This window comes from Pelobates fuscus, chromosome 2 (assembly GCF_036172605.1).
Source record: "Pelobates fuscus isolate aPelFus1 chromosome 2, aPelFus1.pri, whole genome shotgun sequence".
NCBI classification, from domain to species: Eukaryota; Metazoa; Chordata; class Amphibia; order Anura; family Pelobatidae; genus Pelobates; species Pelobates fuscus.
Genome location: NC_086318.1, coordinates 320,262,884 through 320,283,623, shown reverse-complemented (window position 1 = coordinate 320,283,623; position 20,740 = coordinate 320,262,884). Strand labels below are relative to the sequence as shown.

Here is a 20,740-nt window from a genome sequence, read left to right as displayed (position 1 = left end):
GCACATTTGGGAGGAAGGCACTAGTTCCCATGCATTTAAATTGTTTCCACGGTGACTGCTCAAGTTTAGATGTTTTCCCCAGAATTGCTATTTTTATATAACAATAAATGTATCAGAACTCTTTAGTTATAAAGGGCATTCGTGGGGAGGATTTTGGCAATCACCAACCTCGTTCCATTGGTTTGGCTTGCATATTTGCATTTTTGTTTTGAAACGGCAATTAATATTTTTTTATATAGTATTTGTAAAATTAAATACGCCTTTCTGTTTATTAATAATTTCCCTGTGTTGCCCAATTGCTTTAACTCCAGTACTGGCCACAAAATAAGAACTGAATAAATAAATAAACTTGCATGCATGCATACTCTCCACACAGGGGCTGTCTAGCCCACAGCTAGATAGATAATAATAATTATAGCCCATGCATTCTTGCAGGCAGACCAGGAACCGGTCTGTTCAACACTAGTCCATCAGCAAACCCTTGCAATATGATCACATCACATTACCGAATCACTCCTGCCGGACTCTTCCAAACTGTGATAGAAAGGTAATCTGACCTCACATGACAACTCCCCCTTTCCCATGCTAACACCTGCATGCACACACACAGTGTCTCCTCCCTCCCAGATCTCACTGTGAGCACACACAAGACAACGCACTTTTAAACACAGGCTGAAAGGAGCCACTAGTCACCAGCCTGGAACTTCACTGGCTTCCTGCTACCTTCCAAAAATGGAGCTCCTGGAGGAGACACGCTGAGCTACCCTGCAGATCCCCCTGGGACGGGCGCTACGAGGGGCAACAGGGCTGTGCCTATAGGCAAATTCCTCCTGCAGTCACTGAGTGAGGTACAGTATTTGCCTGCACTTCCCTCTAAGTATAGTCTGTGTACTGAAGTATTAAACCAATTGCACAAAGTGAAACTTTTTGAAGGATCTATTAGAATGATCTCAACGTTCTCCAGCTTGGCTTGTTGTCATCTGTAACCACGGTTTGGATCATTTGGATAGAAACCAGCTTGGACTTCTATTGGGAGATACTTGGACACAGCTATTTTCATTTGTGCTTTCTTGTTGATACTGTGTTTAGTGGGATTGCCTAATCTCTGAGGAATACTATAACATCGATTATTATCATCGACCTGAGACAGGACCTCCATACTGGTTATCTTCTGTATTTACCTTCCTATACAATAGTATCAGCGTTCAATAGGGGACAGTGTCATATCTCACTGGGATTCCAAGAGTGTTTACTTGCTTTCACCATGGAGAAGGAAAAAAAGGGGAGCTTCCTTGGGTTGGGAAAGTTTTTCTCCAAGAATCGAACTGACGAGAAGTTTGTTAATGGGTCCACAAAGGAGGTACAGCAGAGCTCAACTCAGGGTCAGGATGAGGTTGTGGAGAGGCCCTCAATGGAGCAACCTGCACCTGGAGGTTTACTATCACCAGGGGAACACACTACAGGAGAGTACAAGAAGAGGTCCTTTGGGAGTTGGAGGAGCAAAAAGAGGAGAAGTTTGGCTTCTACATCAACATCCCCAACATCATCACCAGGTCCATTAGACTCCAGCGATAGGTAAACATTGCAATCTGCACTGCATGCCTCTGACAATCTAATATCCTGTACATATATTAAGTAATGTGCCTAATTAAAATGGACTCACACGACAGTTAATAGTTTTTTTTTCTGTGACAATGAGGGTTTGTTCCTAATGTGCTAATCTCAGGAGTTTATTTTTAGGGGTTGACTATTTTAGGCATTACTTGGCCTGCTGTAGACCAGTTGAATACAACCAGTCCTGTGTTTGCATAACAGGGAATAGGCACTAACATGCCTTATCATAGAAGCCTATTGTCAGTTTGAAATACCTCAGTTATCAATCCATCAATCTCTGAATGTCCACATTTACTGTCATATTGTTTTAGCAAAACTACTTTACAGCTGTAATCAGCAAATATATAAAGACAAATGCCCAGATGTGGTAGAACTACAACTACCATGATGCATTGCCAGCTTTTAGTATGGAAAAAAGGATCTTGGGAGTTTTACTTGTACCATATTGCAGTATATCACTTTTGACTACTTTTGGGTTAAATGTTTAACCAGTTCACTAGATCACTAAATTGTCAAGTTATGCTTTACTCACCCATCAGTGTTAATATGTGACGACTGATAATAGGTAAGTTCCTGAGCTGTCAAGTGTGTAGAACACAAAGTTACCATTTACATTACTGTCTTTAGGTCTCATATGACAAGGGCTCAAAGTGTCAAGTCCTACAAGCAAGGATTAAAAGTGACTGACTGCAGTAGAGGGTCCATGGCACACTCAATAAAAAGGCTGAACTTTCACTTATCACTGGATAGCGGGCAAGTGAAATTTCTGAGCCCTGCTGTGACCTATGGCCCTGAATGCACATAATATATTCTATATCACTGTTTATTCACAAAATCCCCCTGGAAGTCCTTCTGAGGTATCGGAAGTCATTTATAAAGTACAATCCTGTGGTAAAGTTTTTAAACAATTGCAGTAACCATTGAAACCAATGGAATGTTAGCTGAATTTTAGAACATTTGCCATGGTTTTTGACATTGTCATTTTATCATACTTTTTTTTCTTCTCGTTCCTCGTGATTATTACAGTCACTGAGCATACTTATTGCAAGACACAATGGAGTACACACCCACTTGAATATGTGCCACCTTTTGGAGAAAAGGCTGCGATAGTTATGCCAGATTTTGTGTTTGGTAAGGGCAGTTACAATGAAAAGGTAAACACTGGCCAAATTGGAAGTGTTAGTAAATGAGGAAACCCGTAGCCTGTGTTCAGTGATGTATTATTGTACAGATCAAGCATGCTTGATGCATTCACTGTTTACATGTTCTACATCTCACAAACACTTTTAAGGCAGCTAAACGCAGAAGGCTTTTGGCTGGCTTAGCATATTGAGAGCTGTAATCCAAGCTAATGTCACTACCATCATAACTGATACTGGTAGAAGAGATTTTTTTCACTAACGACTGAGGTCATTCAATCAGTAAGGTCTAATGTAAATACCTGATTCACGGTCTGGCATTTTCAAGTAAATACAGATTATTTATTCTACTGTATGTCTCATGTTTACATTTGAATGCAGTTTATTATTAAGGACGTGCAGCTGGTTCAGGCTTTTGGCATTTTACATAGTGATAATTGGTGCATGTTTCTGCTCTACAACTTAACAGCTGTCTACTGGTAGCACAAGTTTTAGTCCAATGACACCTCGTAGGCACAAGGACCCTCCTCCGTCCATGGTATGGGTTGATAAGCATGGGAAGATATTGGTGAAAATAGCCAGACTTCCCAAACCAGCGGTATCTAACCTGAGTCTGAACACTGCTTGACTACAGTTCCTATAATATTCTGTCTGCCAGAAGAAGAGGGTCAATAATACATCATCATTATTAGTAATAATAATACTAGAAGTGGCCAGATGAATAACATACAGCTGTTGTAGATCTACATTTCCTATGATGGTTAGACCTGCTTAGAGAGTTACTCCCAGCATCATAACACCTAGCATATGATCCTAGAAGTACCCTGGTGCTGGTTCCCATGTAGCAGTGGTTTGCCACATTCCTGGGTCCTGCTGAGCTGCAGAAGCTGGATGCCGATCCTGCCTTCATTTGTTGGCTGAGGGAGTCAGCTGAGCACTCTTAGACAATGAATGGACATTTATGCAAGGAATATGCACAGAAATTACATCAACCAGACTGGAACTTTCATTTTGGGCTGGCTAATGATGTTGCTGGAGTTAGAGCGATACCTCCAACAACATTACATTTCCAAATATGTGAAAGTTTCCTATACATACAGACTCCATCACAACCTTGTCAATACATGTCATGGTGCTTGTAGAAACCATTTAAAGCTGGCAAAGCATCATGGGATTTGTCTACATCAGCCAATCCTGCTCTTTGAATTTTACATGAATATTTTAATGTTATTATAGACTTTTGCCAGAGCTGTGCCCAGGCGTTCTCCATTGCAAGGCCAAATTCTCCTGCCTGTCTCTTACTTAGGTCTCTGTGGACATGTTTATTTTTTTTATTTTTTTATTACCTTGTGATGTTTTTTGGGCTTATTTTAAAAGAAAACAAATCATGCCTTTTCTTTTTAACAACTAGTTATCACTAGTGCAGAACTTTATTTGTGCTTTTTAAATTTGTATGTAGATAATTTTGTCTGGATGAATACTAATGCACTATGTTGCACACACCTTTGTTAGACCAGGGGTAGTCAACCTTTGGCACTCCAGATGTTATTGACTACATACCTACTGATGTTTTGCCATCATTATAGCTGTAAGAGCATTATGGGAGATGTAGTCCATAACAGCTGGAGTGCCAAACGTTCCCTACCCTTGTTATAGACCATTAAGCGTCATGTCAGTTTTTTTATGACAGCTGTGGTTAAAATAATCAGAAGATAAGTGTGAGTTTAAGCTGGCCTTCTTCCTGACCTGTTTGACATTCTTGATCTGGCGTCACCTTATTATGGTTGAAACAATAGGAGAGATTAACTCTATATTTTCCTCTTACCTTTCACCTGTATTCTCAGTATGTCTGTATCTGCCATGAATATTTTGTCAGAATGCCAGACATCATTATTTACTAGTGAACCTCAAAGTGATCCTCAAATTTAAAGCGAAAGAAGCCAAACTGGAACATAGCTGATTTGGACAATTTTTCCAGTTTGAAAGTTGTTATGGTGCCAAGAGGTCCCTGGCACTAGCTTACCACCCGGGGTTAAACCATTAACAAATTAACAAACGGTTTAACCCAAAATTCATCTTTCCAGCGTATTTTTTTTTTTTTAAGCCTTTTTCGTAAATGTGGATCAACTGATTGGCTGAGAGAGTCAGTAAATGCTCTATCAGCAGTACAGCCGGGGCAGTGTTTCAAGCCTCATACTCAAACAGATATGAAGGGGCGGTGTTTACCAGCACTGGGCAGAAGACTTTGGGGTCAAACCATTCATTAACAGTTTTACCCCTGAAGATAAGCCAGCGGCAGGAACTTACCGGCACCATAACAAATGAATTCAAATTAACTTGTTATAGTTTCTGGAGTGTCCCTTTTAAATTTAAAAATCATTTTCAATCTCTGGCAGTTCTAACTTTATTGAATAACCCTGATATATTCACAAACTGGTATGTGCTGCAATAACCTGTGTATGATCCAAAGTTAATTCTCAGTGGTCACATCCTAAAATAATGAATAAGGGTCAATGTATGAATTCACACAGCAAATGTTTCCACAATATTTAATGTACCTGGAAATAAATAGATCTATAATATCATAAGTAGCTATAAAAAAACACACAAACCATTAGATAGATACTTACCAACTCAAAGTTAAATAACATGTCTAATAGACATCGTTAGCTGGCCCTCAGGCTAATCAGGAACTCTCAATTGAATCTTAAATTCAGGTCCAGACACTTTAAACAAGATGGGAAGAGATATTCTCAGCATCTGTTTGTTTGAACGCTGAACGGTTCACACGTTCACTTTTATGTAATTTACACCATTACATTTTTATTAAATTATTTAGCAAATTACATCATCGTCCAGTTCTGGCAAGGCAAAACTAGGACAAATTATGCAAATGAAGAGGAGAAATAGAAACCTTTTTCCTCATGTTTTGTCTCTGTTGACTGACAAATGCAAATGACAGAGCGTATATAACAATGACAGTCAGAGAGCTAAGATGGAGATGTCTTTCTCTCATGCTCACAGTATATTTTCAGTGTAGAATTTGGCATTGTCTGCATACATTGGCTTTTCCCAGTAAATATTTTATTGTATCCATCACGCACAATACAATAGATTTCAATCTTCTAACACCACAGCTATTGTCCGATGTCACTGGTTTAACCCCTTTGAAAGTCATTCACGGTCAAGGCACTTTTGTCTATCCCACAACACTATTATTATTATTATTATTTTATTATTTATATAGAGCCTGCAAATTCCGTAGCGCTGTACAATGATTTGTTACATAGGACAAATAAAATACTGTGGCCTTTAATTTTTCACATATTAAAGAAATTGATCTAGGTATGGGAATCCCTTTCAGATTGGCCATTTAACAAAGTGTGTAATTGAAACTGCTACTTCTGTACAGACCACCTCTGATTGTACACAACTGTTTCTGGAATATGTTTTTTTTTTTTTTATGTGATCCCCAAAGGATGAGAGAATAGGATCTAAATAAATAAATAAAGCAGCAATCTCAAGGCAAATGTGTTCCTTAAAAGTAATCAGTAAATTATCAAAAGGCAAATAAAAATAGAAGGGAAAGAATAAATAAAATCCGTATACCGATATCACCAAAATCTATAATATATTCAAACGTGCACAGTAAAACACATGTTAACATCAATTGAACGGATATACTCAACAGAGACTAAGTGTTCAAATCACCCCACTTAGCACAAAACTGGATACTAAAAAATGTATCAAGCTGTAATCAGCAATATTGGATGACAGGAGCTCCAGGAATAACGGAAGGTATTCCTGCTGTGGAAAGGTGTAAATTGAAACCTCCACTATCCTCTTTGAGATGTTATAGGATGGTTGCAGGATGCCAGTGCGTCTTACTATGTTACATTGAATACACCATATATCACAGAGATATATGATGCATTTAATGTAAAATATACAGATTTACTCACTTTTCCTGCATTCCAACGCCACCATTTTTAATCTTTACCCATCTCCTGGCCATCCTCTGAGCTCCTCGCACAGTCTACTTCGATTTGCCCTGCTCAGGACTCTTCCCATGCAGGGAAAATATTGCTAGTAACATCAGTTACTACAGTACACCAAGGCATTCTCCTAATCAATCAATTTATATCAGTATATATCAGTATATAGATAGAGTATTATGCTCAATATAATGAACATGCGTTGTTTGGGGCATGACCGGTTCCCTGTTAAGGTTTGTTTTAAATGCATAGATAACTCATGTTAATTAGAGTATATTGAAGGTTTGGAATGCACTCATACACAAAGAATACTACTGTGTCTTAAGGATTTGGAGTTCTGTAATACACTCCTACACCCTGAACATTACTGGGAGTTTTTATTATTGTGGAGCTCAGTAATTCATTCCCACACCCTGCACATTACTGGGAGTTATATTACTGTGGAGCTCAGTAATTCATTCCTACACCCTGCACATTACTGGGAGTTATATTACTGTGGAGCTCAGTAATTCATTCCTACACCCTGCACATTACTGGGAGTTATATTCATGTGGAACATATCTAATACACTCAGATATATCAAACATTACTGGGAGCTTTCTTACGATGGAGCTCAGTAATACATTCCTACACCCTGCACATTACTGGGAGTTATATTCCTGTGGAACATATCTAATACACTCAGATATATCAAACATTACTGGGAGCTTTCTTACGATGGAGTTCAGTAAAACATTCCTACACCCTGAACATTACTGGGAGTTTTATTACTGTGGAGCTCAGTAGTACATTCCTACACCTTGCACATTACTGGGAGTAATATTACCGTGGAGCTCAGTAATACATTCCTACACACTGCACATTACTGGGAGTTTTATTAGTGTGGAGCTCAGTAATTCATTCCTACACCCTGCACATTACTGGGAGTTATATTACTGTGAAGCTCAGTAATTCATTCCTACACCTTGCACATTACTGGGAGTTATATTACTGTGGAGCTCAGTAATTCATTCCTACACCCTGCACATTACTGGGAGTTATATTACCGTGGAGCTCAGTAATTCATTCCTACACACTGCACATTACTGGGAGTTATATTACCGTGGAGCTCAGTAATACATTCCTACACACTGCACATTACTGGGAGTTTTATTAGTGTGGAGCTCAGTAGTACATTCCTACACCTTGCACATTACTGGGAGTAATATTACCGTGGAGCTCAGTAATACATTCCTACACACTGCACATTACTGGGAGTTTTATTAGTGTGGAGCTCAGTAATTCATTCCTACACCCTGCACATTACTGGGAGTTATATTACTGTGAAGCTCAGTAATTCATTCCTACACCTTGCACATTACTGGGAGTTATATTACTGTGGAGCTCAGTAATTCATTCCTACACCCTGCACATTACTGGGAGTTATATTACCGTGGAGCTCAGTAATTCATTCCTACACACTGCACATTACTGGGAGTTATATTACCGTGGAGCTCAGTAGTACATTCCTACACACTGCACATTACTGGGAGTTTTATTAGTGTGGAGCTCAGTAGTACATTCCTACACCTTGCACATAACTGGGAGTTTTATTAGTGTGGAGCTCAGTAGTACATTCCTACACCTTGCACATAACTGGGAGTTATATTCCTGTGGAACATATCTAATACACTCAGACGTATAGAACTTTGTTGTGAGTTTTATGTCACATGAGTGCTGAGCTTGTGCCCAGTGTGAGCCTAAGGATTGAACCTTAGATCATCTGGATTATTGATGTTGTGTAGAGGTCAAGGTTTTTATATATAAAGTTTTTTTTAACCCCTTAAGGACACATGACATGTCATGATTCCCTTTTATTCCAGAAGTTTGGTCCTTAAGGGGTTAAAGGAGAGGGGTCATGAATGCCAACTAAGGTACATAAATGTTTAATGTTAAAATGTTCGTGCCCAGACCCATTTATTTGTCCTAGTATGATCATAAAATAAAATATTTCAGTTAAATCAGCATCTTCTGTGTCTCTTATCACTTCAAATCATTAACCGTTCCACCCGAACAAAATTAAACATGCTTTACATGTCAAAGAGAGTTCATATGTCCTCCTGTATCTCTGATGCAGCATATTATAAAACCATAAATCCTGTCACAACAATATGATGATGAGCAATGCCTAATAGTCTTTCACAGCTTAAGTAAAATATCCCAGTCAAGTCACCTATACATGTCTGAACAGTGGCGGTGGTAACTAGATTATAACTAGATTATATCACAGAGGCTCGAAGTATGTTCTGAAAACCAGATTGAATTAAGTCTCTTTTGGAAAGGGATAGGAAACTATACCATGGGGGTCCGCACTTTCACCGCATCACGGGAGATGGAGTGCCTAACCTGGCAAAGAGACCAAGGTCACAAAAATGTGTCAGTCTGCACACTTTCAGTTTAACGTGCGTTTTTTGAGTGTAAAATGTCTCCTTTATCAGAAAAGTGTAGGAAAGTGGCAAATAATGTATAATAATATTAATATTAGAGAAGCAAACTAAGCTTGCTGTAGGGATTATGCTCTGCAATGTACCCTGATGCTGTCCCATTAGTTTAATGTCAAAACATTCAGTTTGATATAAATTGAGGATCTGGGCCCAAGGACTACCTGTATCTGTATCCGATTATGATAATGCATAATTAACGCTCTCACATCATCAATTTCATCTTTCAGTATTTCATAAAGGTTCTTTTTTTATGAAATACTCATTTTGGGGAGGAAGTGCCGCTTTAACACCCTAGCACTGGCAAAAACACTGTTTAGTGTTGAAACGTTGTCAACATTTCTATATGAAACATTTCTCCAGGGTAGTGAATCAAATCAGATCCCTTTAAAAGTTATAGCAATGTGTATATCTCTGTCTACATCATTTAATGCAGTCAAGCCTTAGGGAAACATTTATATTCATTTATCAGAGGGAAATATTTTTTCAGTAATTGAATACAGATCATGGAATTCACTCATTTCAATATTCTCAAGGTCTACATATTATGTAATCTCCCCTGTGTGTTCATGTGAAAATAAGAGGTTGTGCAGAAATGTATCCTGCTAGACACGGTTTTCTCCTGGTTGCCGTATCTCCCTAAATAGAATGGTTGTTTGGAGTTGTTACATGGGAAAATGAGAGAATTGACAAATGAGAAACAGGAGGTAGGCTGATCAGGAACAGGGTAGTTTTTCATAGAGTTTTTTTCCAAGCAGCATATAGGGGTAGGTGACATATTTCCAAACCAGTAAAGTAGCTTATAATGCCACCTATTTAAAGGAACACTGTAGCGTTAGGCATACAAACATGTATTCCTAACACTGTCATGTTAGCCAACCTAATATTGGTGTCTGTCCCCAGTTAGGATTTAAAAGGTGAATGTTAAACTTATTTTTATTCCCGTGCTGCAGTCTCTCTGCCTCCATAACCCAGATCAGGGGTGCCCAAAAGGTTGATCCCCAGATGATGTAGAACTACAACCTCCATGATGTTCTGCATGCCTTTAGACTGACAAAGCATCATGGAAGCTGTAGTTTTAAAACATCTGGGTATCTACATTTTGGGCACCCCTGGCCTAGATCATCAAGATTGTGGATCTGTGCCATTCCACTGCTTCCCCATAGGGAGTCTGACTCAGTTCTCACCGGGGATGTGCATCTAGTCGGAAGACAGCCACAAGAGGTGGCTTTAACCCTGCAATAGAAACATTTTAGGTTGTACCAAACTACAATGTTTTACATTGCAGGGTTAAAACTAAATGGCAACTGCACCAGACCACTTTAGTGAGACAAAGTGGTGTGGATGTCTTTAGTGGTCCTTTAATTCCTATTTTTCTGGAACACCCCACCGTTTCCCTTCCACCCATTCTCAGACTTTGTCTCCTTGATGCCTAATAACATAATAATAACAAACTGTTCCACCAAGAAAGGCACATTCAGATATTCTGTGGTTTCCAAGTACGTCCTAGGGATGTTACATGATTTAATTACTAGAATATTGAGACATCGTGTGACGTGTTTTATTTTTGCATTTTCCAAGAAACCGATTTAGAGATTGGAGTAAATAAAATGCAGAAAGAAAGTATAATAGTCAAAACAATTAACAATGACAAAGGAAAATATCATTAAAGGAATAATATTAAGAAATGAAGAATGGAAAGAAGAGCAAAATGATGGGTTGGCAGAATTTGATCTAGAAAGGAAGATACAGCCACCCAGAAAAAGTATTTCTAAGTTGTGGATTAACTCAAAGTGGAGAAATAGTCAAACTTGGAGAATCAGTCAGTGGGATGGACGAAGAAGAGGGGTTAGTAATTACGGTACAGAAAAGCTGTGAGACAGGAAATGTATCCCATGGCTACAAGAATGATGGACTTCTGCCTTCTTCTCAGACGATCTGTCCTGGCATAAACCAAGCTGTCCATATATATGCTGCCCCTGACCTTGACTATCCACATTGATATAGTATGGCAGGGCTATTAATGGGAGGTCCAATTCTTTAACCGGGCAGGCTGTCAGTAAATTCCAGCTAGAGGTGTGGTTGAAGCTCTTTACCGGTAAATATGCTAATATTTCATAACCATGACATTAATCTACTGTGCAGTGCTTTGTAACTCTTTAGATCCATGTCTCATTCTATTTGTCATGGTCATATCAGCCGTTGCCTATCGTAGTTCTTTATAGGTTTGAAATGAGCTTATTTAATGCAGGGAGATCTCTAATTGTAAAGTAAGCATGCAACGATTTATCTCTTGCAGAGAACACAATAGGTGCTACTTAATAAAATTAGTCATACGTGTTTTCCTTCCTTTCTTCCAAACTTTGCATTAAAAGTTTTATTGGATTTTTTTTTTTTTTTAAATTCTTTATTTTTCCGTGCATGAGTTTATCATAACAATCATACATGTCTTGCCCCAACAGCAGTGACATGTTGTAGAGGAAAGAAAGCATAACAGTTGTGGCATTGAAAATGAGTGCACATTTTTTTTATACAGTAGAGACATCGATAAAAGGCAGAGTAATAGTCAGGGGTGCAGTAAGTGTTTAAACATAGGCTATGCTGGCTGACTATTTGAGAGTAAGTTTTAGGAATAGAACTAACTAGTAATTTGCACGTTTGACATAGTGTTTAGGAGATAGGCTTAATAGCTGACTGAGTGCTATATATGATTCACGAACAAGCAGAGAAAAAGAAAACAGCAATTTACAGAGTGAACTGGAGAGTATGTCATGCATAAAGATTTGAGAGCAGTTAGTGGAATCTGCACATTTTTTAAGGTAAATACTGACATACAATATAACACATGTGCAATGGGTAATCATCGGCTAAATAATGTATAGTTAACAAGCTAATTGCCTGTGGTTCTTATATTGTGTTGCTTGCTCCACTCCTGCTATATGTATACAACAGTCTGTGCTGCGAGTTGTTAGGGCCAGTTCTGCCCGCAGTGTGAGACATACTGTGCGGTGGGATTTTGCAGAGTCTCTGCTGCAGGGCCTGCAGGGGCACAGACTGTCTCTAGGTCTTTCCGTCTTGGTCAGCCGACGACGGCTCTGAGTGGGTGGCACGTGGGTCCGGAGCGCTGCGAGGTCCCTTCCCCCGTTAGTTGTTGCTGCTGTGTTAGTGTGTCCCAGAAGTGGGTCGGTATCGCCTCCAGGCTCTGCAGTGGGTCACTCCAGTGCGGTTGTGTCGGGCGCGTGGCCATCCTGCATGTCCCGCTGCCGGCCGCCATTTTAGGTGCGCCATGTAGGAGGTTGTAGTCTTGCTTGTACTGCCGTCTCAGCTGGTGATTGTGGATGTCGAGTGCGGGCCGGGATGACCCCCGCCGGCCTGGGAGGGGGGGGGGGGGGAGGAAGGCTGGTGCACTGAGAGGTGAGTGTGCGGTGTTACCAACCAGGAGAGCGGCCGTCTCCCCCTGGCTCGGCCGCATGTGGGCCCCTTGTGCTTTGCGTGGGATCCTGGGCGGTGTGAGTCTCGATTGTGATTTTCTTTGATGCCCCCGGGTTTCCCCAGCTCGTCCCATGCCCTCTGACTGGTGGGTGGTTTTGTGTTTGGGGTATTTATCCCCATTATCGTCGCTTCTTGCAGGAGCTGATGTGCAGCACGTCTATCCTGCTCGGCAGTCAGGCTCCGCCCCCCTTTATTGGATTTTTGAGCAAATGAAAAGATATTGATAAAATACAAAATAATATTTCTCAAGCCAGAGTTTATTTTATATGTGATAAGAGATGAAGTATGTTTGTGTGGGGGCGTGATGGGTAAATGGGACGTGTGTATGTGTGTGTGTGTGTGTGTGTATATATAAAAGAAACCAAGAGGGCTGCACCCACCTGAACATGCATAGATTATAGGGTGCTGCTGGGGCCAAAATATACAAAATACAGAATCCAGCGCACTCACTTATTCACTAAACAATGATTTCAAATCTTAGAGATTGTAATAGTTTTATTTAAAAACACCTCACCTAGGCAAAAAATGATGGGGATGTGTGTGTGTGTGTGTATATATATATATATATATATATATGTACATATATATATATATATATATATATATATAAAACCAAACAGTTCCTTGCACTCACGTTTTGAGGGTTTCCAAGTGCACACTACCTGGGCTCTCAAATGTATAATCCAAATATAAAGTTGGCAGCACTCCGGTCTTTAACCCCTTAACGCCGTTACGGCGTTCTATGCCGATGCGGCTTTAAAGGGCCTTAAAGCCGTTGCGGCGGCATAGAACGCCGTAACGGCTTAAGCCCCCAGGAGATCGCAACTACTTACCTCCGCCGCGATCCTCTTCTGGAGGGCTGCCTGACAGCCCAGGCAGCCCTCCCCGGCAAATGAGGCCCCCGGGGGCCATGTGATCGCTCTCAAAGAGCGATCACATGGCCCCCTATAGCTGGCTGTGGATCTGCCAGCAGGGGGGCTGTCTGAAATATCAGAGCTGCCTACTGTGCAGCACTGAGCCAGGAAGCACCTCCAGTGGCCATATGAGGAGTGACCACTTGGAGATATCCTTAGGGGCAATGTAAGGGTTAGTGGTTGGAGTTGAGTTATGGGTAGGGTTAGGTTTAGGGTTAAGGGTTGGGGTAGAGTTAGTGGTTGGGGTAGGGCTAGGGGTTGGGGTAGGGTTAGGTTTAGTGGTAGGGTTAAGGGTTGGGGTAGTGTTAGTGGTTGGAGTAAGGGTAGGGTAACCGAGCCTAACCCTACCCTAGTCCTAACCCTACCTCTACCCCCTACCCTAACCCTACACTTACCCGAAGTGACGAACTGAACCGAATTTCGGAATGCCGAACCAAACTGAATATTTTTCCCATGCACATCCCTATTAAGGACAAAACAGCCAAACTAAAAAAATCTTCAAGTTGGGTATGCTTTCAGTTTGGCTACTCTGAGAATGTGAAATTCACTTTTAATTCTCACTTTAGTTAATAACCTTGAAACATTTCACTTGAGTGGCCTGTTGCGTTAATGCTTAATACATTCAAAAAGAACAATAGTTGCCTACGACTGCAATGCAGAAGACTTGAGGACTTATAATAGCAGTGGAAAGAAGTGTGAATCTAAAAGGGTTATTCACTAAAGAATTCTTCCAGGAATTCAAAGTGAATTGGATGCAAATTTAACAATTTAGGTCAAAATAGCAAGTTTGGGGAAAAATTTTGTGAATTCTGTGTTCAGTTTGGTTATTTAGGCTTTTGAAATTCAATTTGAATTCACTTTGAATTCCTAGCTATTCTCAATGTAGTGCTCTGTGTATGTTACTATGTTTAAAGTTAGATCAGAGTTGCATTGCATGTTCATTAGGTCAAAAGGCAGAATGCTATAGTGAAAGGCATATCCGGGAGATACATTTATTGTAAGTACGGTAAACCAGGAGCCATTGTGGGTAAGATAACAATTTAGAATTTGAGATAAATCTACCTTGTAAAGTGCATACAGTGTACATAGACAGGTGCTAATACTTATCTATTCTTACTTAAATCTTTGTTTTTATTCACTGATACCTTTAAAACCATGTCCTCATCTATCACAATGGTAAAATTGCCGTTTGACATTTTTTCTGCATAATATTTACTAAAGCAGTAACTGTTTTGACCCAAATAAACATCTAATCAGTCAATCAGTGTTTGTACAAGGTTATGCACACAAGTTAAGAATGTCAAACAAAACAATACATCCCATCCGCCCAGTTTCGAACCCTGCCTGCGAAAACCAAATCTGTCAAATTGTGCTCAAAATGCAGGGGTCAAGTCCTGGGTAAAAAAGTGCAGGAACTCACCCAAGATCCACTCCCCGACCCCCCCCCCCCCCCCCTCACCCCCCAAAAAATGATACGCTTGTATGCAGGGGCTGAGTAAGGGCACGGGGCTGAAGAGGGGGACAGGAGTTGAGGAAGAGGGACAGGAGCTTAGGAGGGGGAGGGGGGGCATGGGCTGAGGAAGGGGACATGGGCTGAGGTAAGGGACAGGGGCTGAGGTAAGGGACAGGAGCGGAGGAAAGGGACAGGAGCGGAGGAAAGGGACAGGAGCTGAGGAAAGGGACAGGAGCTGAGGAAAGGGACAGGGACTGAGGGGCGGAGGAAAGGGACAGGAACTGAGGAAAGGGACAGGAACTGAGGAAAGGGACAGGAACTGAGGAAAGGGACAGGAACTGAGGAAAGGGACAGGAACTGAGGAAAGGGACAGGAACTGAGGGGCTGAGGAGGGGGACAGGGGCTGACGAAGTGGGACAGGGGCGGAGGAAAGGGACAGGAGCTGAGGAAAGGGACAGGAGCTGAGGAAAGGGACAGGAGCTGAGGAAAGGGACAGGAGCTGAGGAAAGGGACAGGAGCTGAGGAAAGGGACAGGGACTGAGGGGCTGAGGAAAGGGACAGGAACTGAGGAAAGGGACAGGAACTGAGGAAAGGGACAGGAACTGAGGAAAGGGACAGGAACTGAGGAAAGGGACAGGAACTGAGGAAAGGGACAGGAACTGAGGGGCTGACGAAGTGGGACAGGGGCGGAGGAAAGGGGACAGGGGTGGAGGAAGAGGGACAGGGGCTGAGGAAGAGGGACAGGGGCTGAGGAAGAGGGACAGGGGCTGAGGAAGAGGGACAGGGGCTGAGGAAGAGGGACAGGGGCTGAGGAAGAGGGGCAGGGGCTGAGGAAGAGGGGCAGGGGCTGAGGAAGAGGGGCAGGGGCTGAGGAAGAGGGGCAGGGGCTGAGGAAGAGGGGCAGGGGCTGAGGAAGAGGGGCAGGGGCTGAGGAAGAGGGGCAGGGGCTGAGGAAGAGGGGCAGGGGCTGAGGAAGAGGGGCAGGGGCTGAGGAAGAGGGGCAGGGGCTGAGGAAGAGGGGCAGGGGCTGAGGAAGAGGGGCAGGGGCTGAGGAGGGGGGCAGGGACTGAGGAGGGGGACAGGGACTGAGGAGGGGGACAGGGACTGAGGAGGGGGACAGGGACTGAGGAGGGAGACAGGGACTGAGGAGGGGGGGCAGGGTCTTAAATAGGGGGACAGGGACTGGGGAGGGGGACAGGGCCTGAGGAGGGAGACATGGCCTGAGGAGGGAGACAGGGCCTGAGGAGGGGGACAGGGCCTGAGGAGGGGGACAGGGCCTGAGGAGGGGGACAGGGCCTGAGGAGGGGGACAGGGCCTGAGGAGGGGGACAGGGCCTGAGCAGGGGGACAGGGCCTGAGCAGGGGGACAGGGACTGGGGAAAGGGACAAAAAAAAACAAAAAAAAAACTAAAGTGCCTTCCCCCCTCCCTGAGGCTTACCTTGGGCCAGGAGGGGTGGGACAGGATCTGGAACCTGCAGCCTGCAGTCAGTGGAGTAAGCCAGCCTCTCCTGATGATGTCAGGAGGAGGGGGCGTGGCTTCCTCTGCTCCCCAGCGGTCCTGTGAGAAGAGCAGAGAACGTCACGCCCCCTCCTACTGACATCATCAGGAGAGGCCGGACGACTCCACTGACTGCAGGGGGAGAGGGGAGTTTAAAAATCCGAGTCCCCAGTCACAGGCAGGGGATTCGGATTTGTGCTCCCCCTGCTCTGGCAGCCGCTTGTGCCAGCCCTGGGTCCTGCAGGACTAGTAATGAGAACGGCGTTCCTGCTGTGGAAAAAGTGCAGGAACGCCGTTCCCACGCGTTCCTGCAGGACTCGAGCCCTGCATCTGGGGATCTATGATGCTTTGTCATTCTAAACAGTTTTTGTGAAAAGCAAGTTATCTGAATTTGCTCACATTTTGATGATTAAATGGATACTTTGTACAGCTCACTGTAGTGGTAATGTAGTGTGTAAAGTGCCTTTGGGTGCTTTTGTCAGAGTTGTGCTGGACTTCATGATAGGCTCCAAGTGCTAAGCTAACCTGCCCACCAGTGCTTATGGCTATCATTGGCACTCAATGTAGTCTAAGGATAATGCTGAAGTTAAAGGGGGATGGCAAGTATTACTACTGGAATGGAAGATTAAGTGGCCCTTTATTTTGTGGCTTTAAAAAAAAAAAAATTCTATCCCATTTCAGGCAGGTTCTTCATTTATTTCTAGCCCATCAACCCATTATTAATTTCCTTTTGGTTATAAAAAAAAAAACACGCAGACAAAACCAGGGCCCGCAGAATATATAGAGAAAATCCCAATCACTGGTTAATATTTCATTTTAGAATCCATCAACTAGTTTTAACGGGATCCTATAGTGCCAGGAAATCAAAGCTATTTTCTTGGCACTATAGGTTTAATAGGTCCTCCCTCCCCCTGCGGCCACTTACTTGAATCCAACTCCGATGTCCCTCAGCGCTTGGTCAGGCTCCGCCCAAGCTCCTCCCTCACCGACATCAGCTGGCGGGGGAGACCTAACGCGCGTGTTTTACATGCCGATGAATAAAGGGCATGGGTGAAGAGACTTTAGAGTTACTAGGCATTCGGGGACATTTAACCAACAGGGTTTAACACTTCAGGGCCAGGAAAAAAGCAATCCCATGGTCCTATGAGTTTTAAAATGCCGAGAGAAATGGGCATGATCTTACCCTATTTGTTTCATAGTGAACATTCTCTGACTCTCCATTTTCTCCGGCCATATAGTTTATTTCATAAAACATCCCCATGCCCTGCTATGTTACCCTCCACTGGAGATCTCATGGGGTAGAATAAGGAGTAGGGGTCATTTTGGCCCGATCCAGTCATGGAATGGAGAGGCCACATGCCAGGTCTCCTCGGTTAAACTATAAATGCCGTGGTACACAAATAATTTGTCTCATTTAAAAAAACATGTACAGATTGTCATTTAAATCTCTGAAAAATGTTGGCTCCCCCACATGTCAATCAAATGTCTAGCATTACCTGTGGGCCAACATCTAATGCTGAGGACTGTGTAACAGTATCCCAAGTGGTTTTTCTGCTTCCTGTCACACTAGAATCTGCCACGGATGCCAAATGTTCTAGGTACAGCTCTCTAAGTACATGTGGGGGTTGGAGGTGGCTCAAAGGGAGACACCTTTTTTTTCTTTTTCTTTTTATAGTTTGAGAGACGGGGGTGCTAAAATTAATTTCCACCCCAGGTGCCATGAAACCTAGGTTGATCTCTGTAAATATAATAAATACATACAAACACCAACATAATAGAAATAAAAATAAATGTTTTGTTTATAGTTGCATTTATTTCTACACAGAATTGACAGCTGTGCCTATGCCTTATTTTTAGACCGCTTCAAGCAAGTCATAAAGAAAATATCATAGTTAAAGGGTGCATTAATTCTATCAATGTTAGAAATGACTACATGACTCACGCAATCACATGCAATCAACAGAGCTTATGGAACAGAAGCTCTGACACATATATGGTATCCAGGATTGTGACAACCTATATTAAACACAGGGCATGTCGCATACTAGCTGTTTTACAGGTGGAGGTCAAGAACGATCAACTAATCTAAAAGCAAGGGTATTCCCTCTTCTAAATCATTAATGCCATTAATAAAATGATAGTATTAGACATGATAATTGGTGCAGCAGAACTGACTCCAATCTAGCTTTGGAGGCCTGGCACACTGTGTATGCAGTTCTATAATCTATCTGTTTTAGATCAAGGACATTTAGATTTACTTCTTTCTGACAGGGAACCAAATAATGTACATGGCGTAGTGACCAATTAATCACTTGTGAAATAGGCTTAGTGACCATTCTTCAACTGTAATGTTATATATAACAAGATTACTTCTGCAAAACTCTTAATAGAACTCTTTACGATGCCTAAGGCTGAAGGCTGATACAAAAAGACAACCAAAATATTATAATGAAAATGAAAGAAACACTTGAGGCACCTGTTCCTTTCCATGGTTAAATGTTTTGCTGATTTCTGCAACATAACTCCACCCCCTTAATCACACCCACAATTGTTACAAAATGCGTTCCTGCTTGGACAAAGCAAAGCTCGATTAGGAAGCTCTTAAGGCCTCAAATGTATTTGCTTCACTGGTGCATATGGAGCCCTAATTCTCTGAGGCTACTGCAGCAATACTGCTTTTCCTGCCTGGTCTCCTCCATTAAGTCACAGTCGGGAGCAAAAGCAACACAGTTTAGATAGAGACAAAGTGAATACAACACTTTATCACATTCCAGTATGTCCGCCTCCATGCTGCTTCCACTCCTGGCCAGTGGTGTATCCTGGTTTTGTGCTGCTCTAGGCACCCTGGGCATTTGGGGCGGCTTTTTTTGCCGCCCCCTGGAAAATGCCACCCAAGGCAAATGCCTTGTTTGCCTCGCGGCTAAAACGTCCCTGCTCCTGGCTGAGACTCACTTAGAAGACAGGGCAGGGAGAGCAAGATGACTACAGCACAACTAGAGATTCAAGGGCTCAAGAGTTGCCTGGGTCGCAATGTGAAGTGATACCGGAGAAACTGACGGAAGCCAAGCACAGAGAGATGGACACAGGTTTCTTCAGGAAGGAAGAGATTCTTTATTGGATCACCGATCGGGACTCAGAGGGACTAGCGTCACCAAAATACAGCAAAGTCTGAGTACTGAATACATAGAGTACATTCCTTATATAGCACTGTAGCTCCTCCCACAATTAACTACACCCACACATACCCTTAACCTATTTAATGAATAGAGTCTAAACTCATCCATCCGGTCTAACCACGTGGCTCATCTGATACAAAGGAGAGGGACGCGTAATTCCAGTTCTTACATTCCTGCACCTGGTCAGTACAGTGATGACAGTATCTTAGCTACGTGTAATTAACCAACTGATACTACAAACACATATACATACATATGCCTTGTGGCAATCTTAGCCTGCTAAACTTGTATTTTACTGGAATTACATCACATTCCCCCCTTTGATGCCTCTGATATTTCACAATTACTTGAGGCATCACTTAACCTTGGTTTGCATATACCTCAGGTTACCATGAACCAGACCAGACTTATCTTATGATGTGAATCTTCAACATTCATCTTCTTGCATTGGTTCTCCCTGATCTAGAGCCTTATACTTATATATCGCCATTATCTGTGCAGCAGCCTTCCTCTCTGCTATACTTCCTATCAGGCTTTGCACAGACCTAACTACTAAGGGTATAAGACACGGCAGGAGTAGACACAACAGTAAAATCAGTAGGACTCCACCTACCACTGCCTTAAGCCCTCCAAACCACTCATACCAGCTACCAAACCAACTACTTGGATTATACCCTTTCCATACCTGAGTAGGCACATGCGCTAGTTTAACCATATGGCTAGTAAGCTCAGCTATTGCTTGCCCTTCGTCATCTATTTGAAGACAGCAATTACTTAGGTTAAACTTCCCACATACACCTCCCTCTACTGCCAAAAGGTAATCCAAGGCTAATCTATTTTGGTAGACTGCTGTCCTCATCCTGGTGTTATGCTTCGCTAGAAGATTGAGCGCTTGTGATGTCTCATTTGTGATAATCTCAACCACCGCCTGTAATCTTATAATACGGTTGAGCATATAAATAGGGGTTCTATAACCAAA

The 20,740-nt window shown here is 42.4% G+C and overlaps 1 protein-coding gene across 1 annotated transcript in view; it reads left to right on the top strand.

The window, feature by feature from the left end:
- Window positions 1-498: 498 nt before the first annotated feature.
- CRYBG1 (crystallin beta-gamma domain containing 1) overlaps window positions 499-20,740 on the top strand; it is a 264,471-nt gene continuing 244,229 nt past the window's right edge. The window contains exon 1 of the mRNA XM_063443543.1: window positions 499-1,575. Coding sequence (XP_063299613.1) covers window positions 1,265-1,575 — 311 coding nt within the window. The 5' untranslated portion in view covers window positions 499-1,264. The remainder of the gene's footprint in view (window positions 1,576-20,740) is intronic.